General features: G+C 60.1%; 2 protein-coding genes across 4 annotated transcripts in view; both read right to left on the bottom strand.

The window, feature by feature from the left end:
• The window catches only part of GNAI2 (G protein subunit alpha i2), an 80,491-nt gene extending 70,081 nt beyond the window's left edge, over positions 1-10,410 (bottom strand). Inside the window, exons 1-4 of one of the 2 annotated variants that reach the window (XM_086845307.1) lie at positions 10,214-10,410; positions 2,078-2,120; positions 1,756-1,897; positions 1,403-1,563 (exon numbers count right to left, since the gene is read on the bottom strand). In XM_086845307.1, coding sequence (XP_086701433.1) covers positions 1,403-1,563; positions 1,756-1,897; positions 2,078-2,120; positions 10,214-10,331 — 464 coding nt within the window. In that variant the 5' untranslated portion in view covers positions 10,332-10,410. The remainder of the gene's footprint in view (positions 1-1,402; positions 1,564-1,755; positions 1,898-2,077; positions 2,121-10,213) is intronic. The other variant, XM_086845309.1, reaches the window with a different exon arrangement.
• A 1,504-nt stretch (positions 10,411-11,914) lies between these two features.
• Positions 11,915-26,238, bottom strand: SLC38A3 (solute carrier family 38 member 3). Of its 2 annotated transcripts, none has more exons than XM_023935466.2 (16): positions 26,066-26,238; positions 18,577-18,728; positions 18,358-18,442; positions 18,149-18,264; positions 17,634-17,707; positions 17,462-17,554; positions 17,288-17,369; positions 16,657-16,739; positions 16,442-16,500; positions 15,813-15,986; positions 15,601-15,680; positions 14,912-15,012; positions 14,693-14,817; positions 14,194-14,338; positions 13,615-13,718; positions 11,915-13,508 (listed from the first exon to the last, which is right to left on the bottom strand). In XM_023935466.2, exons 2-16 carry the CDS (start codon positions 18,684-18,686, stop codon positions 13,404-13,406), a joined length of 1,536 nt encoding a protein of 511 aa, XP_023791234.1. In that variant the 5' UTR covers positions 18,687-18,728; positions 26,066-26,238; the 3' UTR covers positions 11,915-13,403. The 2 variants fall into 2 exon arrangements, with proteins under 2 accessions (XP_023791234.1, XP_023791233.1); XM_023935465.2 differs by lacking the exon at positions 26,066-26,238 and adding an exon at positions 19,100-19,186.
• Positions 26,239-27,238: the final 1,000 nt, after the last annotated feature.

Below are 27,238 nucleotides of genomic sequence, written 5' to 3'. Positions count from 1 at the left end.
CCAAACTCCTGGAACCCCAAGAGGCAGAGGAAGAACAGGATGGGGACTGCTGTGCTGCAGAGGGCTGGGGCACAGGTGGGCCGTGTGCTGGGCACAGCACAGGGTTCCTCATTCCCAGGCTGATCTGTTCCAGCAGCACCATGGGCATATCATCCCTGTGAGATGGGCAAGGGATCTTGGGGCCAATCTCCACAGGGCTGGAAAAAGGCTGGAGCGACAGCTTGAAGGTGCTCCTAATTAATGGTTGTCCAACCCCCCACCACGTGCTAAACACTCCATAATGGCACTGACAGGCACTTGGCAGCACTGTGCAGATACACCTGCTCCAAGCGTGTGTGAGAGCTCCCCGACACCTACTGGGTGTCCTGTGCTCCCAAACCAGCACCCACAGCCAGGGAAATGCTAGTGCTGGCTGGGGCGTGATGGGGCTGAGCAGACAAGGGCTGGGGAAGGCGGGTGTGTGTCTGCCGGGAGGAAGTGAAAGCTGCGGGTGCTGGGGGAAAGAGCTGACAGGAGCTTCTCCAGGTTTGGTACTTGCCAGGAGCTTTCCTGTAGTCTCTTCCCCACGGTGACCTCGGTGCAAAAAAGAGACCTGACATTGCCATGCATGAGGGGACAGCTGGGGAAACCACTTGCCCTGGGATGGCAGTGAGTCCCAAGTGTGCAGGATCCCAGGTGAGGCCAGGCTTGGTGGGGTGTTCCTGGCACACCTTGAGCTCCCCCCACACTGCTTTACCATAAGGGGTCTGGGTGGAGAAGGTAGGAGGGCACTGTGCGAGCTGAACACAGACTCAGCTGTGTTGCTGTCTCCAGCAATGGTACATTAGGCAGATTAATTTTATTTATTAATCTCTTTAAGGATAAATCCAACCAGCTGCAGCAATTTATCTACCTAAACACCAATTTGCTGGGTAATGCACAAGTGTAATGCCAAGTCTTTCTGCATAAAAATAGTTAAAAAAACCAGAAAAGCCTCTTAAGCATCCTACTCATCCTCTTCAGACCTAAGCATCCCCAGGGCTTTCCTTGGGAATTTTTCCTGAAGACCCATGAAGGGTGATGAGGATGGGCAGGACCCTGGCTGTGCTCATGAGTTGGGAGCCAGTGGAAAGCATCTCCTGGGGAAGGGTAGTGGGGACAGAGCAGTGGAAGGAGGGGGATGCCCCAGTGCCCCCCCTTCCAGGGTACACAGCACCCCGCCAGAGAAGGAAACCGCTTTCGAAACATCCGCCTTCCCAGTTCCACTCCGGCTGAGCCCCAGCACCATGTGGGAAGTGGCAGCACCAGCTCCTAAACCTGGTGAGGGTGAACAGCAGTCCACGGGGGGATTTTATGCTGCTTGATAAAAGCACTGTGGGCTCACAGGCCTGAGCTGAGCTGGGGCAGAGGAGGGGCTACTCACTAGGCAGCAGAGTCGTTCAGCTGGTACTCTCGGGAGCGGTTGAAGCAAGCCTGGACCCCGTTGTCAGCCCACAGTCTCCGGATGACGTTGGCCAAGTCCTCCGGCATGATGCCCTGCTCCTCAGCAGTGGAGGAGAGTGCAAACAGCTGCCGAGCATCATCCTGCAGGGAAAAAACAGCTTGAGCACTGGCATGGACTTATCAAAGCTCACTCTGCCTCAAAGGGCCTGATGGGTGCACCCACCAGGGAACAGCAGGGCTTGGGCTGAGCCACCTTTAATCCTAGTCCAGTTTTAGGCACATCTGTTTTGGCCCCATCCCTGCCAGGCACAGTGGAAGTAGGAGGGCACCCACCGCTCTAGAGGAGTCTCCAAAGTCAATCTGCAGGTTCCCCATCGCCTTGATGATAGCCATAATGGACTGGATGGTGTTGCTGTAGACCACAGCTTTGTACTGCCGGCACTCCTCCTCTGAGTAACCATCCTCATGGATGATCCTGGGGCAGGGAAGAGACACAGGCAATGTCAGCCCTTCGTGGGGTACCTCAGGATGCTGCTCCCCACCCATGCTCTTTGGCAACACCGATGGGGAGCTTTCCCTATCAGCCACTAGTTTTGGAGCCTGTGGCCAAGGCCTGAGCAGTGGCAGCCACAGTGACAGCACAGGGACCACTCACTTCATCTGTTTGACGATGGTGCTCTTCCCAGACTCGCCAGCACCTGTGGAGAAATGAGAAAGGATGAGGTCCTGTCCAAAGCCAGGAACCCCTACCCTATTGGGACACCCCCCCAGCACAGGGAAGGAATGCAGCAGGTGCTTCAGCCATTGGAGAAACAGCATTAGACAGAGCACATGACTCTGCACTGGAAATGTGAGGACCAAGAAAGAGGGAACATAAGAAGAGCCTGGGGGGTCCTTGCAATATTTCCCAAGGGAAGAAATGACACCTGCTCTGGGCCAGGAAAACGGCATCAACACACTAACATTTTCCCCACAGTCCTAGCATGCCACAGCTGACTGGCAATCCCGGTTTTGGCTGAACCTGGGGACTCCCTGTGATAAGGGGGCTGAGCTCTGCCCATCACCTGCCTTCCCATCTCCAGGCAGAACATGAGATGCCTCATCCCACATCCCCTCCGTGCTGGAGAACAATGGAGCACCAGCCCCGTTGCATATCCACAGCTGGAGGCAGCAGCGGCCAGCATGCAGGGATGCTTGTGCCACAAGGTGCAGGCAGGGAACTCAAGAATAAATTGCCACCTCCACCAGCCAGCTCAAGCGATCCCAGCGGGCTTAGCCACCCCCGGTTTGGTTCTTAAATAGTGCTCATTTCCCAGCCTGCCAGGTCCTGTGCCCCAGCCTGCTGCGGAGGCGGCTGCCAGCAGGGAAAGCTGATGGCTTTTGGGGTCGCTTTGTTTTTCAGCATCCAAATGCAGGGTTCCATAAGTTCAGCAAGACAGCCAGGCTGCCTAAAGTTCTCCTTTCCCCACCCTGTCCCCCCTAGGGACATCACCCCACGCAGGCGATGTGCAGCTCAGCCCAGCCCTCCCTCCACAGACTGGGAGCAGGGAAGAAGCAAAGTCACCCTGGCTGCAAGAAAGGGGAAGCCAAAAGGGGAAGCTGAAAGAAAGGGGTATGTCCCTTGTCCCCTCTCTGTGCAGGGAGTGTCACGAGATGGATGAGTGCCTGGCCCATCTTGCCCCAGGACCCCAGCAGGATGAGGCCCCTTTGACTGGGGACCAGAGTGGTCCCTGCCTCTGGGTGCAAATTACCCAAGCCAAGTCCATCCCCATGTTCTTTCACAGACCTTTTTGCAGGTCCCCCCTGCCCTTGACCATGGAGCTGCCCTTATAGAGGGTACCAAGCGGGCCTGTGCCAGCATGGCTGCAGAGGAGGCAGAGATTACAGAGAAGGTTAAAAAAAATTAGGAAAAAAAAAGCGCAGATTATGCTAAAATTAACAGAGAAAAACAGGGCCCATCGTGCCAAGCTGAGACATGGTGGCAGGGAACAAACTCCTTCTATGCATGTCCCCAGCCTGAACACCATCCAGGTGACAGGCATGTACCCACAGGGACATCACTGTGGGCAGTGCTCAGGGCATGGAGCATACTGAGGCTATAGAGACCCTGTATATACCACTCGAGCTCCCTGCTCCATGGTTCCCATGCCGTATGTGCCAAGGGAGGGGCTCTGCTCAGCTCAGAGGTCACTGTTGAGCACAGCAGGGGCTCTGTGGCACTGCTGACCCATCCTCCCCCAGCACCCTCAGGATGCTGACGCGGCACCCGGCACAGCCTGGCCAGCGCTCGTGGTCAGTGCTGGCAACTCCTGCCTGGAGCTGGGAGCAGGGGGGAAGGACTCGGCGTAGCCCTTCATTTTTTTCCATTAAATACCTCTGGTTTCTAACACCATCCCGTACCGCTGGGTCCGGTGGCCAGAGCCAGCAGCATTCACCCAATCCTTTCTCAGTGGGTGCCTGGACAATGAAACTGAGGCATGTGGCAAGCGAGAACTCAGCTTATCAGCATGTCTTGAGGTGAGGTGCCAGACAGCCGTCCTCAGCTCCTCCTCTCTCTGACCCTGTCTGACATTTTCTCTGCCAGGAGGGAACAACCCTGCTGGGGCCTCCCTGCCTTCTCCCGGCAGGGTGACAGTCACAGGGTGAACATCACCGAGGCTGGCTATTTCCTTGCAAACTTCCTCCACATCTCCCAGCATCTTCCCTGCTCCCTGGGGAAAGCAGCCATGTTCCAAGTCAGCACCCTGCCCAGCACAAGAGATTGTACACTTATAGTGAGCAGGAATTTGGATCTGAATTAACAACCCCCCTCCCCACATGGGGACCTCCCCCAGCCCCCTCATACAGTGGAGGGAAAGGGTTTCCAATTCCCGGAAAACCCCAGCTGCTGCCCATTCAGCCCCAAAACAATTCCTGGGCTGGATGCCAACCTCCAGCTTCCACCCTCCAGCCCAGCCCAGGCAGGATGAGGCAGTGTCAGAGAAGCTCTGGACTCCTGTGTCGGCATCGGGGAGGGGGGGATGATGGGGGGGATGGAGACCTCCCCCACTACCATGGGCTGACCCCACGGCTCTGCTTCCTCCAGCCCTGCCTCTCTGCAGGCAGTGCTTGTTCCCAGGGCAGCGCCTGGCAAAAACAGGAGGAGAGCTCTCTCTCAGGCTCATTTCCTCCTTTGTTTGTTAAAAATAATCTCCAAAAATTTAAAATAAGCAAGCAGCTGCCTGGCTCCAGAACTCCCTGCTAATCCACTGGCAAAAATTTTATTGAGCCAACATATATATTTTGCAGCCCATGATTTATGATGCTTTCTGGGCAGCAGATATTTAGTGCAATATATGCACATACTTCTGGGCAGCACATATGTAATTCCTGTATTTTAGGAGCTGGCCACAGGTTTCAGGATCCACCTCACCCCGCATCACCGACAGGGGATTTTCCATTTTTCCACACGGCACCATCTTTTCAAATATTCAGGCATAGATGGAAGCAATGCATAGCTGGAAAATTCTCATTATGGGGGAAAAGCTGGAATTCAATCCACTAGCAGGTCCAGAGCCATCCCCATCCCCCAGAAGCCATCCCCTCCTGCTGTCCCAGCAAGCTTTCCCAGACTGGCAAACAGCAGCTATTATCTGAGCGTGAATTTACAGATGGGTTTTAGTTCTGGATGAATCCGCCAATCCCCTTCCCTGCAGGACAGACAGACGGCTGCAGAGCCCACCCCACCATGTGGGGTCCCCACCATCAAATGGGACAGACAAAGGGGTGTGTTAAAAGCAGAGTTACCCTAAAGATTCAAAAATTAATAACAAAAAGAGATTCCCCTCAACATTTTCCTTCCTACCCAAAATAGATGGAAAATTGCTGCAAAAATAATCACATTTTTTTAAAACCCCACAGTGACACAGGGCGTTTTTCCCAAGGGCCATCCCATTTCAGCACAGGGCTGGCTGCTTCCCAGGAGCCATGCACTTCTGGCTGGTGGAATGCCACGTCCTCAGGCAGGACCTCAAAAAATTGGGGGGTGCAGACCCCCTGTCCAAGGCAGCTGACAGAGATGCAAAAAAAATAAATAAAATAGAAATAAATTTGCAGCACAAGGGATGCTCAGGGCATACAGGGAGGAGATGGGCTAGGGATGGTTTCCCAAGGGGAGCACAGAAAATGCACCCCCAGTGCCAACAAGGACCGCCGGTGTTCACATGCTGGACAAAACTATCCTTGTGCTGGGCTTTTTCCAGGAATCCTGAAACTTTGCTGCTCTGTTTCTGCCCCTGCCACGGCCAGAGCAGTCCCTCTCCCTCCACACTACTGCTGCCATGTGCCCCCAGACCTGGGTGCCATTATCCTGTCCATCCTGCCCTGACAGGATGGGGCCTCACTCTCTGGTACAGCCTGGATGCTGCCGACAGCCGAATCCCCCCCAGTTGGGTTTTCCACCAGCGGGATGGAGAATTACTCAGCTCCCCCAGCTCCGGTGATTCAAGCAGGCTCCGGGCCGGAAACCCGCACTCCGGCCTGGAACAGGAAACCTGATGGCTGCGGAAAGGCCAGGCCAGCCCTGGCAACAGCAACAGCGCTTGGGGACACTGTGATCCCGACCCTGGGCAGGCTCAGACCATGGGACACCTTTTTCCATAAAGCTACATAGATGTATAAGTGAAGCAATAAATATAGATATAGATGTGCTTTTCGATACATATAAATCAATGTATATATCACTCCACGCAAAAAATTAAGATGTGTGTATACACACACACACACACACAAAAGTTAAAATATAAAATGCATTTCTAATGTACATCTGTAAAAATATACGTTAAAGACATACACATAAGCCTGCTGCTTCCTCTGGGAAAAGCCTAAGTGCTCATCTTGGAGCAGACTGCAGCTACCAGCCCCCAGGACATCACCAGTGGGGGCATTGTAGTGACCCATCCCAACCTATCCCAAGCCCATACACCAGCTCCAGGGGGTTGGATGTCAGATTCCTCTGATCTAACAGCACTGAGTTCCTCCCTGGTCCCCCACACTGTGACACCTCCTAGCCCATTGCAAAAAACAGCACTGGGTCTCCCAGAGTCCCCACCGAAGGGAGGACCCAACCCCTCCGACAGCCAGGACTGATGAAGGAGTGGGGATAGAAACAACCCCTAAGACAGGACAAAGCACAGGAAAGCAGGCGGCTCACACAAAACCCAGGGCACTGCTGGGGCCACGCAACCTCTGAAAGTCACAGCTGGTCCCTCCCTTCCTCTATTTTTATGCAAGCCCAAAAAAAAAAAAAAAAAAAAAGCTGCTTTGGAGCCCTACCCAGCACTGTCTGTCCCAGGCAGAATCTGGTACAGGCAGCTCCTATGTGATGTACCCTACTGCCACCACGCCAGCAAGGGCAGTGTCCTCAACCCAGGGTCTGAACCTAGAGCAAACCCCTGGGGATTAACATCATTAACACATCAGCGCCTTCTCCACCTCTAACACAGCTGAGAAATCCTTTACTTTCCTAATCCTTCAAAGATAACGAAAAAGGGGCTTTGAGCACAGCAATGGCTTGTCGCTGCCAACTCTGCATCCCTCTGGAGCATCCCAGCACCCACAGGCAAGGAGGTGGGTTGGCCAGAACACTGCTGCCCAGCAGAAACAGCCAGTGACGGCAGGGTTTTGTGTTCTAACAATGGCGAGGAGCTGACAGTGGCACCGGGAGGTGTTGGAAGAATGGGGCAGATGCTCCAGGTGCTTTCAGCTGTCAGTGATGGCTCCTGGCCTCTCCCAGCACCAAAACCGTGGGAGACCACTGGTTTCCAGTGGCAGGGAAGGTGACATTCTTTATTTGGGGTGAATTGCTTTGCCGGGGGGATATTGTTTCATCTGGGTTTTCTCCCCACCAGAGACTGGAGCTTTAAACTATTTGGCACACACTCATTTTGCCAGAGCAAACAGCAGAGGAAAACCTGCAGGCACCGAGAGGTGCCACAGCAGGATCAGTGCTGTGCCCACACCTGCCGAGCTGGGGTGTCCAGCTGCCCACTCTGCACTGACAGTGTGTCCATTCCTCCCCAGCTCACCCACCACGGCAGAGGAAAGGCAGGAGACAGCTCATGGCCACATAGAGAGCACAGCACAGATGTGAGACACCTGCAGCAGTCAGCCCCAAGCCTTCTCTGCTCCTACACTCCTGATGCCATCACCACATGCCACGGCTGGTGCCTTCCACACACACACACACATGGGTGCCATGCCCTGCCCAGCTCTGCCTTGCTTAGAGTAACGAGGAGCTGTGGTGCTCACCAAAAAGCATGTGAGGCCTCAGGTCTCCTCAAAGCTTCCCCTGACCATGGAGAAAAAATATAAGCCATATGAAGAGTGAGCAGTAGGGAGGAGGGAGCATCTCCCCAGCACTGCAGTCCCACCTCACAGAGAGGACATGTCAGAAGCAGCAGCCCCCAGGGGGGCAGTGCTGGCCCCACCTGCCCAGCCACTCCCTGCCGGCTTGGGAGGATTTTCTGGCCATGGCTCAGCTCGGAAATGGGCAGCTCTAACTCAAGGCTCTAGAGCTATTGACACCTGAACAGCTGCAAGGGGAAGAAAAACCTTTTTTTAAAATGTACAACAAGAGCCATTTTGCTCTATTTTTGGCTATAGAAAGTAGCTGAGATCAGAAATGCCGCTCGTAAACACTGGCCCCAGCAGATGGGAGTGCGGACATCCTCTTCCTCCTCCTGCCTCCACTTCAGGACAGTGCAAGACCGGGGAAAGGGACGTCAGCCAGTCAGCCTACACCATAATCCTAGTCCCCAGCTGCTCCTCGGTGATGCTCAGCACCAACAGGATGGGCCCTCCCTACCTGGGCACCCAGAGCTGACAGCACCAGGGTGATACTGCCTGGATGGTCCTGGACGGTCCCAGGAGGCTCCTGAGGCTGGAGGTGCCAAACTCCCTTGGCCAGCTACATCCCCATTACTTCCCACCAGGCAGTGGGCTGAGCTGAGCAGAGCTGGCAGCAAGGCCAGCACGGGAGCAGCTCGTAGCAAAGAGCTACCACGTGCTTCTCCGCCATCCCACAAATCCTCACTCTCCCCTCCACAGAAAAAAGAGGGGCAGTGAATGTGCCCAACAATTGAGCCCCCAGATGGCACAGACCCCCTCCCAATATCCCCACAATGGGTTTTGCTGCCAACACTGCGCATGCCAAGGCAAAAAAAAAAAAAATAAAAATAAAATAAAATGAAAAGAAAACGCACTCTGATAAAGGAGCGTTTGGAAGCGTTAATTACGTATTTCTCAAGGCAGGCAGGGGTTGAGCAAATAAAGGCCTGCCGGATTTCAGCGTGACTTCCTGCTGCTGGCAGCTTCCTCTGCAGACAGCAGATGAGCCCAAAGACATTTTCTGTCAGCGAACCCTCTGTCCCGCTGCCCCACGGTGCCGTGGGAGCCTCAAACGCTCCCGCCTCGCACCTGGAGCGAGGCCCTCCCTGGGAATTTCGTCAAGGGAATAAAAAGCCCAACTGGGAGTCATTAAGAGAAATAATAAATTAAAATAACGAAGTGCTGCCTTGCCCGCAGGCACAGGGCAGGGCTGTGAACGCCCATGGGAGCATCACTAGGGTGCTTTGAAGAGCTCAAGTGGCCCGTTATCGGTACCAAAATCTAGTGTCCGTGAGGCAGAGAGCCCGCGGGCTGTGGGGGGCCCTGCCCACGGCAGGCAGTGGCCCCGGCCCCCCAAACCCCCACGGAGTGGGTATGGTGATGAAGAGGCTCGGGCCTGTCCCAGTGCTCCAGTGTCAGCCCTTTTACCTCCATCACAGCCAGAGACCAGGGTAAGAGAAGCCCAGGAATCCTGGGCAGGTGGGACAGGAGCTTGCAGAACCTTTGCTGGGGGATGTATCCAACAGGAGAATGGGGATGCCCCCACCTCTGTCCCAAAGGGATATGTCCAGACTGGACACTGACTGGCAGGGGGGACAGTACCATAGTTGGGTGCCAGCTACTTCTGGGGAGAACCCCACAGCCCAGGGTAAGGTGGCACCCGCTCTTGAGGGGCACCCAAGGCTTGTTGTAGGGCCGGCACCCCATCGCCAGGGGGATCCCCAAGGGGTTAACATCCTGCTCACAGAGGGCTGGGGAAAGAACCCCATTGTGGAGGGGATCCCCAGGTCTGCTGTGGGTATAGGGCTCCGCTCTTGTGGGGAAACCCTGAGAGTTGGGATGGGGTCAACACCCCACTCCTGGAGGGAATCATTGGGACCTCGGATGGGGTCAACATCCCAATCCTGTGCGGAGAGACACTGGGAGCTGGGATGGGGTCAACATCCCGTTCCTGGGCGGGGCGGAATCCGTAGGAGCTGGGATGAGACCAATAACCCCCTCCTGGAGGGAATCCCTGATATCTCGGGATGGATCAACATCTCACTCCTGGGGGGATGCCTGGGATCTGGGATGGGGTCAATCCCCCGACTCCTGGGGGGAAATCCCGAGGCCTGCTGCCCTATTCATGTGGGGGGAACCCGGAAGCCCGGGGCGGGGCAGGCCCCCCGTTCCCGGGGACATCCCCGGGGCCCGAGATGGAGCCGACGGCTCACTGCGGGGAGAACCCGAAGCCTGGGCTGGGGCCAGCATCCCACTCATGGGGGATCCCCGGAGCGGGGCGGGGCACTCCCGGCGCTGGTACCCAGGATCGCCCCGGGGCAGCGGGGGGCGGAGGCGGCGAGGCCGCCCGGTTCCGGCAGGGCCGGGCCGAGCCGGGCGAAGAAGCCAAGATGGGGGGCCCGGGGGTGGGGCCCGGGGGTCTTACCCAGCAGCAGCAGTTTCACCTCCCGCGCCGCCTTCTCGCCGTCCTCCCGCAGGTTCTTGTCGATCATGCGAGAGCGCTCGGCGGCCGCCTTGTCCTCGGCGCTCACGGTGCAGCCCATGGCGGCGGCGGCGGCGGCGGCGGCGGCGGCTGCTGCGCGCGCCCGCGGCTCTGCCGGCCCGGCCCGCCCCGACAGGCCCCGCCCCGCGCGCCCGGGGGGCGGGGCTAACGGGGCGGGGCAGTGGGGGGCGGGGTCTGGGGGCGGGGCCTGTCGCTGGCGGCGCGCGGGCCCTCAGGCGGCGGCGGCGGGTAACGGCGAGGGAGGGACGGGGGGACGCACGGGCTGTGAGGGGCAGGAGGGAAAAGGGACACGCCGTGTCCCGGGATAGAAATGTGGGTGGGACACGGTGTGTCCCGGGACAGGCGGGCACCGGCCGCGGTGTGCCCCGGAACACACATGGGGTGGGAGATGGAGTCTGGGTGTTGCTTTTTGGGGTCCTTTGGGTGCAGAGGAGTTGGTGCAGCCCTGAGAGCAGTGGTTTGGGTGATGCTGTGTTTCAGGGCTACCTTCTGTGCGGACACGGTGTCACAGGATGGTGGCTCTCACTCCTCAGTGTCCCGTGTCCCCTGCCGCTGGTGGAGGGAGCTCCTTGGCGGGTGCTGGGGGTGCCTGTGACAAGGGACTGGGCAGGGTGGGGCATCTCCAGGTCTGTCCCAGGACAGCGGGTCCCTCAGGCACTTGCTCCACGCCCAGCTCCCAGAGATGCTCCCTTAGAAACTAAACCCCCTCCACCCTTCCTGAGGAGGGGGCCAGGTGTGCCCACTGACCCACAGGCCTGGCCCATGCCCAGGTAGCCACCCTCCCTCCATGCTAGCCCCACAGCAGTGTCTCATGCCTGCCCAGGCCCTGCAGCCCCTCCACACACCGCCACTGCCACCAACTGAGCAGGATGAGGGCAGCCAGGGATGCTTTTAACTCAGAATTCCAGGGTAAGGGATACAGCATCTCCCGTGGGGTCTGCAGGCCTCTGCCCATGGGCCTGGTGTGGTGGGAGCAGGGCTGTTCCCGTGGGAGCAGGCTGCCGTGCTAATAAGGCTTCGCTAACGAGCTGGCACTGAGCCCAGGCCTGGGGCCGGCGGAGGGGAGCGAGGGGCCAGGGCTGGGGGGGTTCACCCACACTGCGTGATGGGCGAGGGCTGGGGGACTGGCCCTGAGGGGCAACCCACTGCCCTGGCACCAGGCACAAGATGAGCTGTTTCCCTGGAGCCCTTCCCTTCCCCACTCTCCAGGGCTGCTGCTGCCATGGCACTTACTGGGGTTTTTGCTTCCACGTATCCGATTCCTCAGGAGTCCCACTTCCCAGGGCCTCACTCCCACATGTGTCCCATTGTTCTCCAGGGGATTCTTCTCTCACAGGTGTCTTGTTCCCCATGGATCCCACTCCCTCAGGGTCCTGTTTCCCCAGGGTCTAACTCCCACAGGGGCCCTGCTCCCATGGGGGTCCCCGCATATCCATGTCCGTGTGTCTGTGCTGTCCTGCTCTTCATCTGTGTACACTAACCCTGCATGTCTGTGTCCCTGCTGTCCTCATGCACATCTGTGCACCCATATGGCATGTGTCTGTCTGTCCGTGCCCCTTGGGATGCCATGTGTCAGATGCCATGCCAGCACCTCACCCGCCCCAGTGATGCCCGAGACCTGGGCACATTCACATCTTTATTCTCACCTCTGGCCTGCCGCCACCACCAGCATCATCCCCACCAATAATTTACAAGTGTCAGGGGTGGCCCTGGGGCAGCCAGGCTGGTGACAGGAACAGCAGTGCCACTCTGCAGCCGGCAGACTCGGGGTTACGGTGAGGGTCCGTGATGGTTCCCCCCCATATGATATGTACATTATACAGAGCTACCCAGAGCAACACAACACATTAAAAAAGATCTACTCTTATGTACAGTATTTATAAAAAGCATCCCAGCCTCCACCACCTCATAAAAAAATACGTCTCTTATATACTTTGCCGCAGGACAGATCCCCCCCAACCCTGTGCTGCCCACCCTGCCCGGCTGCCCTCTGTACTGGGAGGGGAGGCGGGGTGGGAGAGCCGCTCTCCGGGTTTTGGCATGGTTTGGGGCATCCCAGCGGCATGGATGGATTGATGGATGGGTGGATGGATGGGTGAGGGCTGTGGGGGTCTGGGTCTGAGTGCTGGCCCAGGGAAGCAGGGACAGCTTGGGTTTCTGGGGTGCCCATCACCCTGGCATCTGGGTATGCAGACAAGGGGTGCCTCCAGAGCCCTGAGCTTGCCCCCAGTGAGTGCTGCCCCCAGACCCCAAGCCCCCCTCATGCCCCTCAGGTGCACCAGGCCCCCAGCAGCTGAGCCGCAGCATGGCAGGATGCCAGTTAATGCAGAGCCCATGGCATGCATGCCACCTCCCTGGAGCAATGCAGCTGGCCCCATACAGGGCCCAGGGGTCAGCAGGGTCCCATCCACAGGCACCAGGAGCCAAGAGTTCCCCTGGCAGGCTCAGGAGCAGCAGGCTGGCTACCACCAGCCACAGCATGAGGACCACACTTGCCCACAGGGACCAGGATGTCCCCGTGATGCCAAGGCAGTGGGTGGCATCTCTCTGGGGATGGGGGGATGGCAGGGGAGATGGCAGGTGCCTTGGGCACAGGTGCTGTCACAGGTCCAACTGCCATTATGGATTCCAGCCCCCACGGACACTGTTCAGCAGGCTCTTGATGCTATCTGGGGGGGGACCAGGAAAGTGTCCGGTCCTCTATCCCCACAGCAGGCAGTGCCCTGCACCCATGGCAGTGTCTGCTGCTGGCGGCTCTTGGGGTGCAGAAAAGCTCCACCTGACAGTCAGCTCCGGGTGAGGTAGGGCAGTATTATTCTCCCCATTTTACAGATGGGGAAACTGAGGCGCAGAGCAGGGAGGGTGCCCACTGGAGTGGCTGGGGGCACAGGACCTGCCCCGGGCTCACTGCCCCATCCCGGACACAGGTTGAGGAGTCTCCATGCCTGCCATGGCTCATGCCCTCTCACCATCACCACAGGTGATGAGCAGCAACAGCGCAAGTCCCCAGGGAATCCTGGTGGGGCTGCAGCATGGGGGCTGAGCCCGGGGTCGGCTCTCCCTGGGGCACCAGGTGGGTGGGGGGGAGGTTGGCGTGGGCATCCGGTTGTGGCTAGTGGCTGCCGCCGCTCTTCCCCCCACCCGTGGCCCAGTCGATGATGATGAAGCTCAAGCTCATGATCATGAAGACCACCCCGAGGAGGGCAAAGCAGGCAGCCTGTGGGGACAAGGAAGGGACTCAGGGATGGCCAGGGCAACAGGGTTCCCAGGCAGCCTCAGAACCCCATGCCTGTCCCCATCCTTGTACCCCTGCCCATGCTTACCAATATTTTGGGGGTGGAGCGCAGCGGCTCCTTGTCCTTGGGCATGATGCGGATGTAGAAGATGGCAGGGAAGATGAAGATGAGGCAGGGAGCAGAGGTGGCACCTGGAGCAGACAGGGACAGAGTGGGCAGGGGCCTCCCACCCTGCAGCTCAGCCCTGCCAGCCCCACTGCCAGGACAGGTCCTATCCATCCCCCACTCCCTCCTTGCCCCCCCAGTACTGGCAAAGCCTTCCAGGAACTCAGGACGCGGTGTGCTGGCACTGTCCCCACACCCCTCCCGCAGCCCAGGCCCTGGCACCGAGCTGAGTGCTGAGCGGGGGGAGCCTGCCTGGGGGGATGAAGGGAAACACGCAGGGGAAGAGCAAGTGCCGGCACTGCGCTGTGGGAACCAGCCTGCCAGGACAGGGATGGGATGGGATGGGGGATTCACACAGCCACCTGCTCCTGGTGTGGTGAGAAGGGGAAACTGAGGCACAGGAGGGTCAGTCAAAGTTGAGCACCAATCAGGACAGAGTCTGGCATGCTGCTGCAGCACCCCATGATCAAAGAGGGACAGAAGCAGGGCACTGCCACCCACCAATCAAGCCGAAGATGCCCAGAATGGAGGGGGCAAAGATGACGAGGAGGTTGATGAAGGTCAGCAGGATTACGGCAATGGCGATGTGGCGGATCCAGCTGAAGTCTTTCCCTTGGAACAGCATCTGCTGGATGGCCCGACGTACCTGGGGACAGGGACAGGGTATCACACTGCATCCTTGGAGCCAGGACCCATACCCTGTCACTGCAGTCCTGCTGGTCCCCATCACCCCTATTCTAGCCCTATTCCTATGGCACTGCAGATCACCATCACCCCTTTCCCTTGCCAGGCTCTGACCCTGATGCCCCTGGTTCCTGTCACCGCTTCACAGCCTTGTCCCTGTGGTCCTGCCTCTGGTCCATCACCCCTGCCTCTGCCCCAGCCCTGTTCCTGGCACCCAGAATGTCTTGTTCCCCAATCCCTGTCTTCATCAGTGCCTCAGTTTCCCTTCTCAAAGCCTAGTGCTGAAACCACCTGGCATTCCTGTGTGGCCACTCACCGGGAAGAGGACGATGGGGACGGTGAGGGTGACAGCCGTCAGCACAGCCACACGCACGCACAGGATGAGCACATCAAAGGGGTCCACCTTGTTGTACGTGTGCAGCAGCTCTGACTCCACACGGTCTGTGAACACCATCAAGGAGCCCCTGGGTAAGCCCCAGCACCACCACCACCCTGGCACAGGTGTGCCAGCCCCAGCCCCCTCCCCGAGGCTCACCGTAAAACGTGAGGTAGCCAAAGAGGGCAGCCAAGAAATACATGAGGTACATGACCATGATGGAGATGTTGGAGATGCACTGCATCTTCTTCTTGGAGGGGCTGCAGGACATGGTGGGCTCAGCACAGCCCCATGGCAAGCACTGACACCAAGCACCCGCCCAGTGAGGAGGGGTGATGCCAGAACACTCTGGGGTGTGTGGGGGATGTCCAGAGAGGGGCTGTGTTCCCCTTCCTGGGCAGGGTGGTGTGTTGAATCATCCACCACCAACCAGCCACCCACCCTTTCTGGGTTACAGCCCCCACATCCCAGGGGTCCCACCACCACCCCTGGATCATGGCACCCACCTCCCAGGGGTCATACACCCCTCCACCCATTCTGAGTTGCATCACACACCTCCCAGGGGTGATAGCACCTGCCCTGGTTTGTATCACCATCTCCTGGGGGTGATATTGCCTACCACCCACCTGCTCACCCACCCAAGGTTGGATCACCCACCTCCTGAAACTGAGATCATCCATCCCAAGTCCTATCAGGCACCATCCACCCACCCACTCACCCACCCAGGGTCGTATCACCCACCTCCCCACGATGCCCCAGCACAGGTCCCACACATGGATGGCACCACCTTCGTGTGGGTGCCCGATGAAGCCCACTCCTCCCCGTGGGTGCCCCCACCCAGGACTCACTCCTTCAGCTCGGTGTAGATGGGCAGGACTTCGGGGTGGCAGACAAAGGCAAAGGCCATGATGGGGATGGTGTACGCTGTCTGTGCAAGAGGAGCATGACTGACTGCTGGGGGTCCAGTGGCAGGTGCTGCCAGCACCAGGACCACCCATCTTCATAGGGTGCATGTGGTGGGGGCTCAACCAGAGCCTCAAGGGTCATCCCAGGCCCTTACCTGTGAGTTCAGGGTGAAAAAGCTGGGTGTGCAAGTGTCCTGCTCAGGGTCCTGGAGGACTGTGTAGCCATTCTGGTAGTCACTAGTGCTGACAGTGGTGGCGTTGAGGATGCCCGTGATGTTCCCCTCCTGCTCCGGAAGTGGGCAGGGGATCTGGAACTTCTTGTAGATGACCTGTGGTGGTGGGGACATGGGGACAGTCAGCTCTTGGAGCCCCCAACTCCCAGCACACCTTGCCCACACCAGCACCGTGCCCAGCAGGAGAGTGACCCTGCCAGGACCCCTCCAAGGGACACCCTTCACTAGTGCTGCCCTGTGGCGATGCTGCTCCCCCAGCCTGTCCCTGTGGGGGTGGGCAGTGGGACAGAGCGAGGCAGCAGCACGTGGAGGGGCCACATGTGTGCAGATGCCCTCCCGGCACCTTCCCCTTCTCCCTTTCCACAACATTCGGTTCCTTCAGCCAAAAATAACCCAGCAGCTTGACAGCCCTGCCACAGCGTCTCTACAGCCCCGAGCATCCGCTGTCCCTGCTGCCTCTGCTGTCCCCACAGCAACCAGCCCAGCCTCACACCCCAGCAGGAGGGATGCTTGGCACCCCAAGGCACCGGCACGTGCCAGCGGGTGCTCACCGAGATGAGGAAGAAGACCATACAGCTGAGGGAGAAGCCGCTGGCGTAGCCAAGGTAGCCTGGGGAGGGAGGAGAGTGGCCGGTGGGTGTGGGCGGGACCCTTGCTCTGGCTAAGTGTCCCCTCCTTGCCCAGCACATCCAGGCTGGCACCATCACCCCACAGGAGACCCAGGGTGCCAGACCCTTGTGCCATGAGTAGCATCACCCTGACTTACCCAGCTGTTTCATGAGGGCCAGGGGCAGGATAATGGTGACAGAAACCAGGATCACCAGGTAGTTGCCATTCATGTACCAGTCCCTGGAAGCAGAGGGTCTGCTCACCACCCCTGCTGGGCAGAGGGGGCAGAGGCAGCCACTGCGGGGCCCGTCTACCATTCCTAGGGACCCTTAAGCTGGCAAATCCCAGAGGCACTAGTGTCCCCTGAGGCTGGCATTCCTGCTCTGCTAACATCCCTGGGGACCCCTGAGATGGCATCCTTGGGGACCCCTGAGGCCAGCATCCCTGGGGACCCTTCAGCTAGGGTTCTGTCTCCCCCCACAGTGGTGCTAGAGTTGCTAGTGGGGATGTGGGCATGGGGAGGGGAGACCTATACCCAACCAGTCCCCCACCCACAGCCCCAGGTTCTGCTCAAGGAGGAAAGCCTGATCCCAAGGGGATGTGAGGAGCAGGGATTGGAAGTTCAGCTCGGTTTAATCTCACCCAGGGGCTTATTCAGCACTGACAGTTATCAAAAATAGTAGTGGCTTAATGATAGTAAATCCCTGCCATGGGCTGCACAGCTGGAGCCAGAGCCCCGGCGCCTGCCCGGGGAAGGCACGCAGGCAGCGTGGGCAGGAGGCACTCACGTGGTCTTCTCCTCCAGGTTCAGGAAGGTCTGGATGACCAGAGGCACTTCAGATTTGACAATGTACAGGTAGCTGGACATGGCTGCAGGGCAGAAGGAGGTCTTGCTGCACTGGTGTTCTCTGATCCCATCCCCTGTCCCCAGCCTTGACGCATTCCCCCAGCGCCATCCTCACCTCCGATGTTCTGCAGCGTGATGGCGATGGCTGCAGCCAGCTTCCCCGGCGTGCCAAAGGCTCGGTAGCCCAGCTGCTCGTAGGCGCGAATGCCTGTGGGACGGGGAGCCGTGGTGGGTGGGAGTCAGGATGGGACCCCCTGGAACGGCCCTGCTGAGGACTTGGCACTCACCCACAATGCCCGAGGACTTGAGCAGCAGGTGGATGGAGTAGCTGGAGAGCAGGGCCACTGCTGTGAGGAGGAAGCTGCAGGAGGAGAGCACAGTTACCAGTGGGTCACAGCACAGGGCTCAGACGTGGCTGTGGGGCAAGCCCCATGCAGATGTGCTCTGCCTGTGGGTAGCTGTCCTGGCAGGATACCACCCCCCTGCCTCATCACCAGTTTGGGTGTTCAAGGGGCAGATTCAGTCCATGTCTCCACACCCAAAAGGAGCCATCACTCATGTCCTTTGTCTGACTTTGTAGTAAGGAAGGCAAACCTTCTCCTTCCTCCTCTTCCCCCCAAGTGGGGCACAGCACTCAGCAGTGCAGGCAGACTTATGCCAGCAATAGGCATTGCTCAGCCAGCAGGACACTGGTTCCTGCATCACCCCAAATCAGAGACTTCTTTCTTGCCTGCACCCACCAATCCCCTTGGAGGAGCCCCCCACACCTGGACACCCCTTCCCATACCCCCATGGCACTCACAGGAAGAGGATGATGCCGGTGTTGGCCATGGCATAGGCCAGCCCCAGGATGCCGCTGCCCATGATGGCATTGCTCAGATTGAAGACGGACATCCCAAAAGACGTCTTCCCCTCAAACTGTTCACGGGACACAACAGGGAGGGGATGAACCAGTCACACTGGGAGCTTGCCCCATCCCACCCCCACCACTGTGCCCATGCTGCTACTCACATCAGTGAAGTGTGTTTGTTTCTTCTCAGCACCGTGGGGCAGGAACTCCTCCATCTCCGCCACGCCAGTCTGGTTCTCCTCAAATCTGTCCATGAAGGGAGAGGAGTGAAGCCAAAGCAGAGACAGGGGCCATCAGCACTGGCTGGTATCTCAAGGGCAGGGAGCAGCTTGGAGGACCCCCCAAGTCCCTGTCACCGCCGCTTGCCCTGAGGCCCCTACCTGTCACCGGCCAGCGAGGGGACAGTGGAGGTGGTGAGTGCGGCCGTGTGCTTCCCATTGGGCACCAGCTCCACCATCTCAGCCTGGAGCGGCACGTCCGTGGTATCCATGGCTGGGAGACAGCTGGGCTTGCTATGGGCTCTACTCAGGCTCTGCAAGAGGGAGGCAACAGAGGTCCAGCTCTGGGCAGGAGAGCCAGAGGGGCTGGCCTGGAGTCTCACAAGTCCTGCCTCCACCAGGGAAAGTGGAGTTGGGCTCAGCACCAGCGCTGGTGGCACGGCAGGGACAGGCACCCAGGGATGAGAGGGTCACCGAGCCAGGCATCACCGTGGCTGTGCTTCCCCCTTCTGCCCGCTCAGCACACAATGTCCCGTGGAACTCAGCCCCAGCTCCAGTATTCCACTAGAGTCCCGATGTGGGATTGTCCCCTTGCCCAGCCGAACATCCCACAGCCCACCCCATTCCCTTGCTCACAGCACAGCAGCACCCAGCCCCGGAGTCCCCATCCCCGCCGCCTGCCCACCTCCACTCCCCTGCCCGCAGCTCTCAGCTCCATGACTCAGTTTCCCCTCCTGGAGACGGGTGCCAGCAGGCGAGTGGGGGTGTTTGGGAGGGCGGCTGAGGACGGGGTAGGGAGCTCAGGGACCCCCCAGCCACCGTTTTGTAAAGCCCGTGGTGCTGCCCGGCGCGAAGGGCTCACCCACGTCCCGCCGCTGCCGGGGTGCCAAGGCGGGGGGCTCGGGGGCACGTCAGGGCTGGACAAACGGAGCAGGAAAGAGCGCGGGGCCGGGAGACAGCTCCTTGGCAGGGGAAGGCGGCCGGGCTGCCGAGCGCGGGACGCCTTGGCACGCCGCACAAAGCCGCCTCTGTGCGAGCCTCGGCCCTCCCCGCCCCGCTGGGAAACGGCACAGGGTGGCTTTCTGGGGCAGCCTGGCAGCCGGGGCAGGGTCCCGCCACCCCCCACTGCCCCGAGGGGCTGGGGTCTTGTCCGGCTGGCCAGGGGGCTCCACACCCGGGGCTATGTCCAGCCAAGCGGCCGGTGCCACCCAGCTGGAGGTTAGGCCGGCTGGGATGTAGCGCGGTCCCCAAGCCCAGGAGGATGCTGCTGCCCCACCGCCCCGCTGCCTGGGGTCGCCACGGGCTGAGCAGGGCACATGCCCATCTTTATGCTCCCAGGGGACTGGTGTCCCCAGAGATCTGAGGAGCCTTCCCACAGCACAGTCGGGTCCAGCAGTCCTCCTGGCACGCAAGGGAAGGATGACACGGCAGGGTGTGGGTGCCAGCACCTCCGGTCTCCTGAGCTGCTGCCCTGCTTGTTCCTGCCCATCCAGGCCACAAAGACGACCTGGCAGGGTCATCCCAGGCCACTCACTGGCTGCTGGCACTGCCAGGGGGACCTAGCCCCAAAGGTTGGCCCAGGGAGGTGGGCACATATTTGGGCCACCCTGCCTGCAGCACCCGGCCAGGTGGGGAAACTGAGGCAGGACACAGGCCAGCAGGGACCAGAACAAGAAGGTTCAGACATGCGGGGGACGAGAGGGAAGCGCAGGGCGGGCTCTGGGTGATGATTTATCCCCTCCACTAGGCCTCCGCTTGGGATGGATCCAGGCATGAACAAGGCTGCCAGCACGTCCAAAAGCCACCGTTAACTCTGCGCCTTCCCACCACCACAGGCAGGCATCACTGCACCCACCACTCACCCAGTATGGGACTGGGGGGGGGGGGCACCAGATCCGTGATGTTCCATCACCTCCCTCGGCCCCCCAGTGCCACTGAGCTGCCTGCGGGCAGCGCTTCACCGCATCCCGCTGGTGGCAGGCAGGAGCTGCCCACTCCCCTGCCCGCTCCCCCACGGGCGCCAGGAAGGCTGGGCACTCTCGTCTGCAGCCCCTTTCTTCTCCCAGGTTATAATTACACCTCTCTGGGCAGCTCAGGAAATACCAACTTCTTCCCTCAAGCGTCTCTCAGAATAGCAAGCGGCACGGCCGAACTCATTCAGCATGCACCGGGCTTCGCTCTGCCACCCAGACGCTTCCTCCCACCGGGCAGCCCTGGCACAGCCTTGGCACAGCCCTGGCAAAGGCTCAGCACCACTCACTGCCACTTCCCCAGCTGGCCCTGGCCTTTGCCCCTCGGCCAGGGTCTCCTGGTGGCAGCGGCCAGGGAAGGGGGGAGATGAAAGAGGAGGGAGCATGAGACGATTCGATCGGGCAGTGCGAGCCCTGCCTGCCGCTGTTTGCCTTGCGATAAGGCAGAACAACAAATACAGAGTGACGGGTGGCCCTGAAGAGGTGGCTTGGTTCCCCTCCAGGCTGGGGTTGGTGGGTTCACCACCTCACCGTGCCCACCTTAGTTGGAAACCCTCTGCTCTGGGCAAAGAGCATCTCCCTAGGGATCTCCTTCCTCAGGGTGCCACGCAGATGGGATGCTGCCATCTTCACTGCCCTGTTGGGTAGCCCACATGCTGCCTGGCAACATCCCACTCCTGACCACCAGCCCCACTGCCCACTTGCCCAGCTTGATGTTATGGACCTGGCCACATGCATGGGCACAGAACCCCCCCGCTGTGGCACCCAGGGCCGCGTTCCTGGGGGTGCTGAGCAAGCTGCATCGATTTCCCGGCATGCGCCTCTCCGCTGCCTGGAGTGCAGTGTCCCGGGCTCTGGGACACAAGGACAGAGACAGCCCCGCTGCAGCCAGACCTCCCACCTCTCCCAGGCTGCTCCAGCTGTCCCAGGCCTTGGTGACACCCCACCGGCACTGCGGTGTGGCCAGGCAGCCTGAGCTGGGCCCTGGTGCTGATGGAGCCAGATGCGTGGGACAGCACGTACCGTCCCGCCGGCCACGTCTGCGCTTCAGGAGAGGCTGCGTTTGCTCTCGCACACCGCGTCCCGGCCAGCACAGACGCCTGCTCGCCCTTGCTGGGATGGGGACACGTCTGTGGGGCAGCAGGGATCCCAAATCCCTGCCCTGCTCTGGCAGACGGGCAGTCCTGGCCTCACCCCGGCACCCTGCCAGCCTTCCTCAGGGACTGGGGCACCATGGAGTGGGTTTCAGATCTGGAAGGGACTGCATCTCTCTCTCTGCCTCACATCTCGCTTTCACGCAGGCTTTATTTAAAAGGTGGAAAATCCCAGAGGGAACAAGGCACAGTCGGGAGCGGGGGGCAGAGCAGGGGACCTCTGTCAGCAATGCCATCAGATATGTTGGATGGGAGGTCCCTTGCATCTGGCAACGTGGCCAAGAGGATGTGTACCACCCTGGGCAAGCCTGGCTCCTGCACTGTGCCAGTTCCCTCGGTCAAGCCCCGGCCCAGCACAGTCCGCAGTGGTGCCAGTGGCAGTGTGGCACTCGTGGGGACAGTGTCCTGCCGGCCGTGCCTGTGCCAGGCAGCGCCAGCCCAGGGGGCCGTGGCCCACCATGCCCCCACAGCCCACAACACCCATCTGTGAGCACCCACTGCTCCCACCTGTGGGGACCGAAGGCACAGGCTCTCCCTGGCGGCAGGTGAGTGCTCCCCCAGGCCAGGGACCCCCACAGGGCAGACTCCCTCCCCATCTCCTCTCCCTTGCAGATGAATCCTTTATAATCCGGCCCAGCTGGGGCTGTGGGACTATTCCGGGTGGTAATCCGGCTTTAGCGCCAAGCCTGCCGCAGCTGCCGGCCTGCGTGCTGGCAGCCAGGTATCCCGCTGCTGCTCCCGGTGTGTGCCAGGGGGATGGCACCCCCCCGCCCCTGCCCGCCTGCCCAGGTGGCTCTTCAGGTTTCAACAGAGCTGGGCACACAGGTCTCATATTCCCTGAGGCTGTGCCGATGACGGAGCCCTGCCAGAGAGATGGGCGGCATGGGCAAGTGGGCAGGGATGCCACTCGTGTTCTCCCCGCTGCCATCAGCCCCAGCCCTGGGGTTACCCCCAGCACTGCTGCTGGGCCCAGCGTGACCCCAGCCTGGGGTCCCTGGTCAGCCTCTGGCACTGCTTTGGGCACAGGGGTGTGTGGGCACACAGGCACTGCTGGGCAACAGCCAAACCTGGGTGGTCCCTGGGCAACCCCTCCCCAGGGAAATTGACCCCAGCAGGGCACACAGCAGAGAAACCCCCCCTTTCCTTGCCCTCCACAGAGAGCCCCCCTCCACAGCTGCCCTGGGAGTAGGGTCTGTCCTTCCCCTGAAGCACATACAGCCAATAGCTTTCCCCCCAGCCTGCCTTCCTAAAATTAGCAACCAAAACCTGTTTTTAACCTGTGGTGTTCCACCCCCCACCTCCCAGCTAAGCAAAGGCAGTGTCAGGGTGCCACCTCCCCCAGAGGAAGGGACACTCAAAAAGGCAAATTCAGCCATTCAGGGGATGGCCAGACACCTCAGCTTTGGGGCAAATGTTCTGGGGAGCAGCCACATGGGCATGGGAACCCCAGCAGCTGTGGGAAAGGACAGCTCGAGGCAACCTGCCTGGTGCATGGCTGGAGAACCTCTCTGGATAGCCCTGCTCTAGACCTTCCCCAAATAGATCTTCTGGAGATTCTCCTGAGATAACTCCACCTGAGATCCTCTGGAGATGACAGCCCCACCAGATGGTCATGCCAGCCCCACTCATGCCCCCAGCACAAGCTGGGTAGAGTAGGCACTGCTCCTGGGCTCACCTCTCAGCCCCAAATACCACACCATGGCTCAGCCTCGGGTCAGGCAATTCCCCTGGTGCTCTGGCCAGGGCAGGATTGGCACCAACAAATAGGACCAAGTGGCTCTGGAAGCTGCTGTCCTGGCTAGCAGGGCTCTGGCAGCACCAACACCTGCGTGGGCACTTCTGGCCATCTCTGTTGCACCGTGTGGACAGCAGTGTCCGTCCAGGGTCTTACCTCTAAGAGCACAAGTGGCACCCATGTCCTGGGGAATAGCTCTGCCTGAGCCTGGGAATGTGCCTGCCTGGAGAATATGCCAACAGCTGAGCTGGCCCGGGGCCACTGTCCTGCAGCAATGGACGTGCTAGGGTTTGGGACACACCAGGGAGGGGAAAGGCAGTTCAGGAGAGGGGGTGTTGGAGTCAAACATCATGGTGGAGCCATGGAGAGGGTTTTCCAGTGCCACAGCTCAGCCACGGCATCACCTGTCAGGCACACAACCCAGGATGGGGCTGCACTGCAGGCATCAGCCACCACCATCCTGCCACATCCTTCAGCATCCAAGCACCAGTACTGAGGCAAGCTGGGAAGAGCAGCGAGGAAGCTGAGGCCAGGTGAGGGGAGTCATGTCCAGCACTGGGACAGTCCAGGCTGCTGCTGTCACCTGCCAGCTTGAGTCCATGTGGTACAAGGTCAGGTGGCAGCTGGCAGCTTGGGAATGGGGACAGGGTGGGCACAGTACAAGGCCAATGGCACTCAGTGTGGTTCTTGAGGAGGCTGGGCGAGACACCAGCTTGAGCCCAAAGCATCTCAGGCAGCACTAAACTGTATGATGGGTTTTGTTTTAAACTTCAAACACTGCCCTCCAGGAATGCAGGGCCACCCAGGGAAGATGGTGGCACAGGTAGTGGCACTGCAGAGACTGATGGATAGACAGTGCCTGGAAAAGGACATGTCAGGTTTTCTACCGCACCTCTACAGTTTTGTTTTGCCTTGGAAGCAAGATGCTTTCCAGGAGTTCACACTCCCCAAAACACAACTAGCCTTAGCCGGATGACACAGAGGGGTCAATAGCAAAACCTCCAAGGTGCCATTTGCTGCTGGCAAACTGTTGCTGGGGACACCAGGAGGGACTGGCCTCAGCCACAGCCCCGTGTCCCTCCGGCACCCCCAGCACAGCCCCCCGTACCAATCAGGAGCCATGATTCGCCCAAGCCCCGTGGCACCACCACTGTGCCCAGCCATGCCACTCTCACCATTGGACCAGCCTGACATTTGCTCCACGGGGACAGCAGGACAGGGCTGGCTGTGCCCCACTGCCATGGGGGACCCAGCCAGTCCCAGACCTGCGTCAGCGGCTGGGGAGGCACGCGGCGGCTGAGACCCACGCGGCGAGGAGAGCCGGGGGCATGGGGGTCCGTCCTGTCCCCGACCCGCCTCTGTTTTCTCAAGGGTTGCACTTCCAAAGGAGCCCGTGGGATTCCGCTCCTTCCCCCATCCCCATGCGCCAAGGAAAATAGGCTCTGCCGGTGCTTGTTTGTTTGCCGTGGCCGTGGCCCCGGCGTGTGATTACAGCTGCAGCACGGCCGGGTGCTGTGGGGCCCTTTGCGCCTCAGCCAGGGTCCCCCGCAGTGCCCGCACCCCCATGCCACCCCCGAGTGGAATGGAGTGTCCCACTGCCCCTCAGCATCCCTGGCCACCAGAGCCAAGGCACACGGGCACGCTGTTCTGGGAGACAGGGCAGTGTTGCGAGGCACGGGCGCCTTTCTCTGGGGTACCCCCTTGAAGCCACAGGGACCAGGCAGGTCTAACACCTCTTCTTGGGCCCGGTCCAAACACCAGTGGAAAATTCCCCATCTCCTCCGCGTCAGCTCAGCACAGCCATGCGCTCCGCAGCCAGCCAGGGTTCTGCTTCCCTGCCATCCCACCTGTTGGGGACTTGCCAGGTCCCCGGTCTCACCCGTGCCACTGCGGGGCCAGCTCAGCTTGGGGACCCCAAGTCCAGCAACCACCCGCTGTGGTCCACTTTCCCTTGGGGAAGATTTCTCTCCGGTGGGACTTTCACAGCTGGCACGGCAGAGGGCCACCGTGCTGGCTGGCATAGGACACGCGTGGCCGACAGGAACGCAATGTGCTGCCCGGCTTTCCACGCCGCTGTCCCGGGCAGCCAGGCTCTATAAATACCACAGCCTATGGAATCACCGCACGCGGGTCCCAGCCAGCCCCAGTGCCCCTGACGGCGGCATCACTCTCCCTGCCCGTGCCCCCTGCTCCGGCACCCCGGCATCCCTGACACCCGATCCTGGCCACAGCCACTTCCAGCCTTCAGAAACATATGTCATTCCCACGGGCGATTAAAAATTAAAGCAGAAAAAAGGGAAAGTAAAGGGAGTTTGGAGGTCGGTGTCACCGAGTATCAGCAGAATGATGAACGCAGAAGCCCCCAGCACCGCGGTCCGGGCAGGGGCAGTGTCAGGGTGTTGGGGTACCCAACCCGGGCGGTGCGGCAGGGCTCTGCCTCCCCCTGCACTTGCGGGATCCGTCACCCACCCGTGGGAAGGTGCCAGCCGCCGGGAAGTGGCAGGAGTACAGCAAAGCAAAAAGCCCCGGGGCTCTGCCACCTGCCAGGGCTGCCGGGCCCCGGAGTCTTCCCGGTGCTGCCCGGCGCCGGGAGGAGGAGGAGGGAATGGAGGAGGAGAGAGAGGAAAGCGGGGCCGGCGAAAGACGGGTCGGAAAGGACTGGATGGGCTGCAGAGGAAAATTAGGGGAGGTGAGGGGTCCGAGCGCCCGGCAGCCTCCAACCACGGAGCTTCACGGAGGAAAAGGCAGCGAGCTTGGGAGTGAGAGCAGCAGGGGAGATCGGAGAGACCTACCTGCCCTCTCTCCGCGGTGCCTCTGCTGCGGGCTGGGGCAAGCAGCCCCCGGTGGCCGGTGCTGCGGATTAGAGACTATCCTGCGACCGTAATCCCGGCGGAGCCGGAGATTAAACTGGACCCGATCCCGCCCCCAGAGCGGAGGCTCCCAATCTCCTCTCCGCCGGGGCACAGGAGGAGCGCTGGGGAGCGGGTGGAGCGAGCGCTCCGCATCGACCGACCCCTGCCCCGCCTCGCCCCGCCCCGCCCGGCCCGGCCCGGCCCGGCCCGGCCCGGCCCGGCCCGGCCCGCCCGGCGGGACCGCCGCTCCTCGGGCACGGCCGCCCACCGGGGACCGCCGCCCCAGCGGGCACCAGGGTCCAACTGGGCATCACCTCCGCAAGTGAATCATTCCCCCACCGGGCATCATCCCCCACTGGGCATCGATGTCCCGGCAGCGCTGCCCTCTCTGGAATAGGTACGTCACCAAGCAACCCAAATGCACCGCACACGGCCACTGCATGGGATCTGTGCCCCTCTAGGCACGATCAGTACATTGGGCTTCCCTGTCCTGCCAGGTATTGACACCCCAGCGGGCATCCCTACCTACAGCAGCTCAGGCTCCTGTCCTGACCGAGATCGGTGGCTGCTTCCAAAGGGCACTTCCATTCCAGTGGCTCTAATCTACTTGAAGGGCTCAATCCAGTATGTGTTGAGTGTGGGCACAGGATTTTCCCCTCTCTCAGACAGGGACAGGTCACCCAGCAGCACACCTTCAGTCAGATTCTCTCCCTGGCCCGGGAAGCTTCGGCTGCTCCCACGTTAAAGCAGCCCAGCTGACTGCCCTGCTCACGGTGCCTGCTGCCCTCACAGCACTCGCCCCAGCATCTCAGCACACTGGGAATAAACAATCCACGTGGAATCATGACCCCGAGTAACTGGGACAGGCCAGCCCTTTCCTCCAGTCTCCATCAAACCTCCCCACTTGAGCTGAAAGATGTCTATTTCCATGAAGACACAAATCCCCATACAAGTTCCCCAAAGAGGAAATTTCTCCCTAGTGCATCCCACATGCTTTAGGGAGAGCCGTGGGCTCTGGTGAGTCACCAGTTGTGTCCCCAAAGATTCCCTGTCCCTTGACAAAGTCTGTCAGCCCTAAGCTCCCTCCTGCTCCTCTGTGCTGCCCAGCTTTTA

The sequence above is a fragment of the Cyanistes caeruleus genome, chromosome 11, assembly GCF_971803275.1.
Source record: "Cyanistes caeruleus chromosome 11, bCyaCae1.hap1.1, whole genome shotgun sequence".
Lineage (NCBI taxonomy): Eukaryota > Metazoa > Chordata > Aves > Passeriformes > Paridae > Cyanistes > Cyanistes caeruleus.
Note: the sequence above shows the minus strand (reverse complement) of the source record. Positions and strands in the feature narration are given on the sequence as shown.

Excerpts from the sequence above, each read along its gene's own strand:
- SLC38A3 (XM_023935465.2), bottom strand. The coding sequence starts at position 19,132 with ATGGAGCTGAGAGCTGCGGGCAGGGGAGTGGAG. Across the intron at positions 15,681-15,812 it reads TTTTCACCCTGAACTCACAG|ACAGCGTACACCATCCCCAT; the intron begins GTAAGGGCCTGG and ends CCTCTTGCACAG. Across the intron at positions 15,013-15,600 it reads ATCTACACCGAGCTGAAGGA|CCCCTCCAAGAAGAAGATGC; the intron begins GTGAGTCCTGGG and ends CATGTCCTGCAG.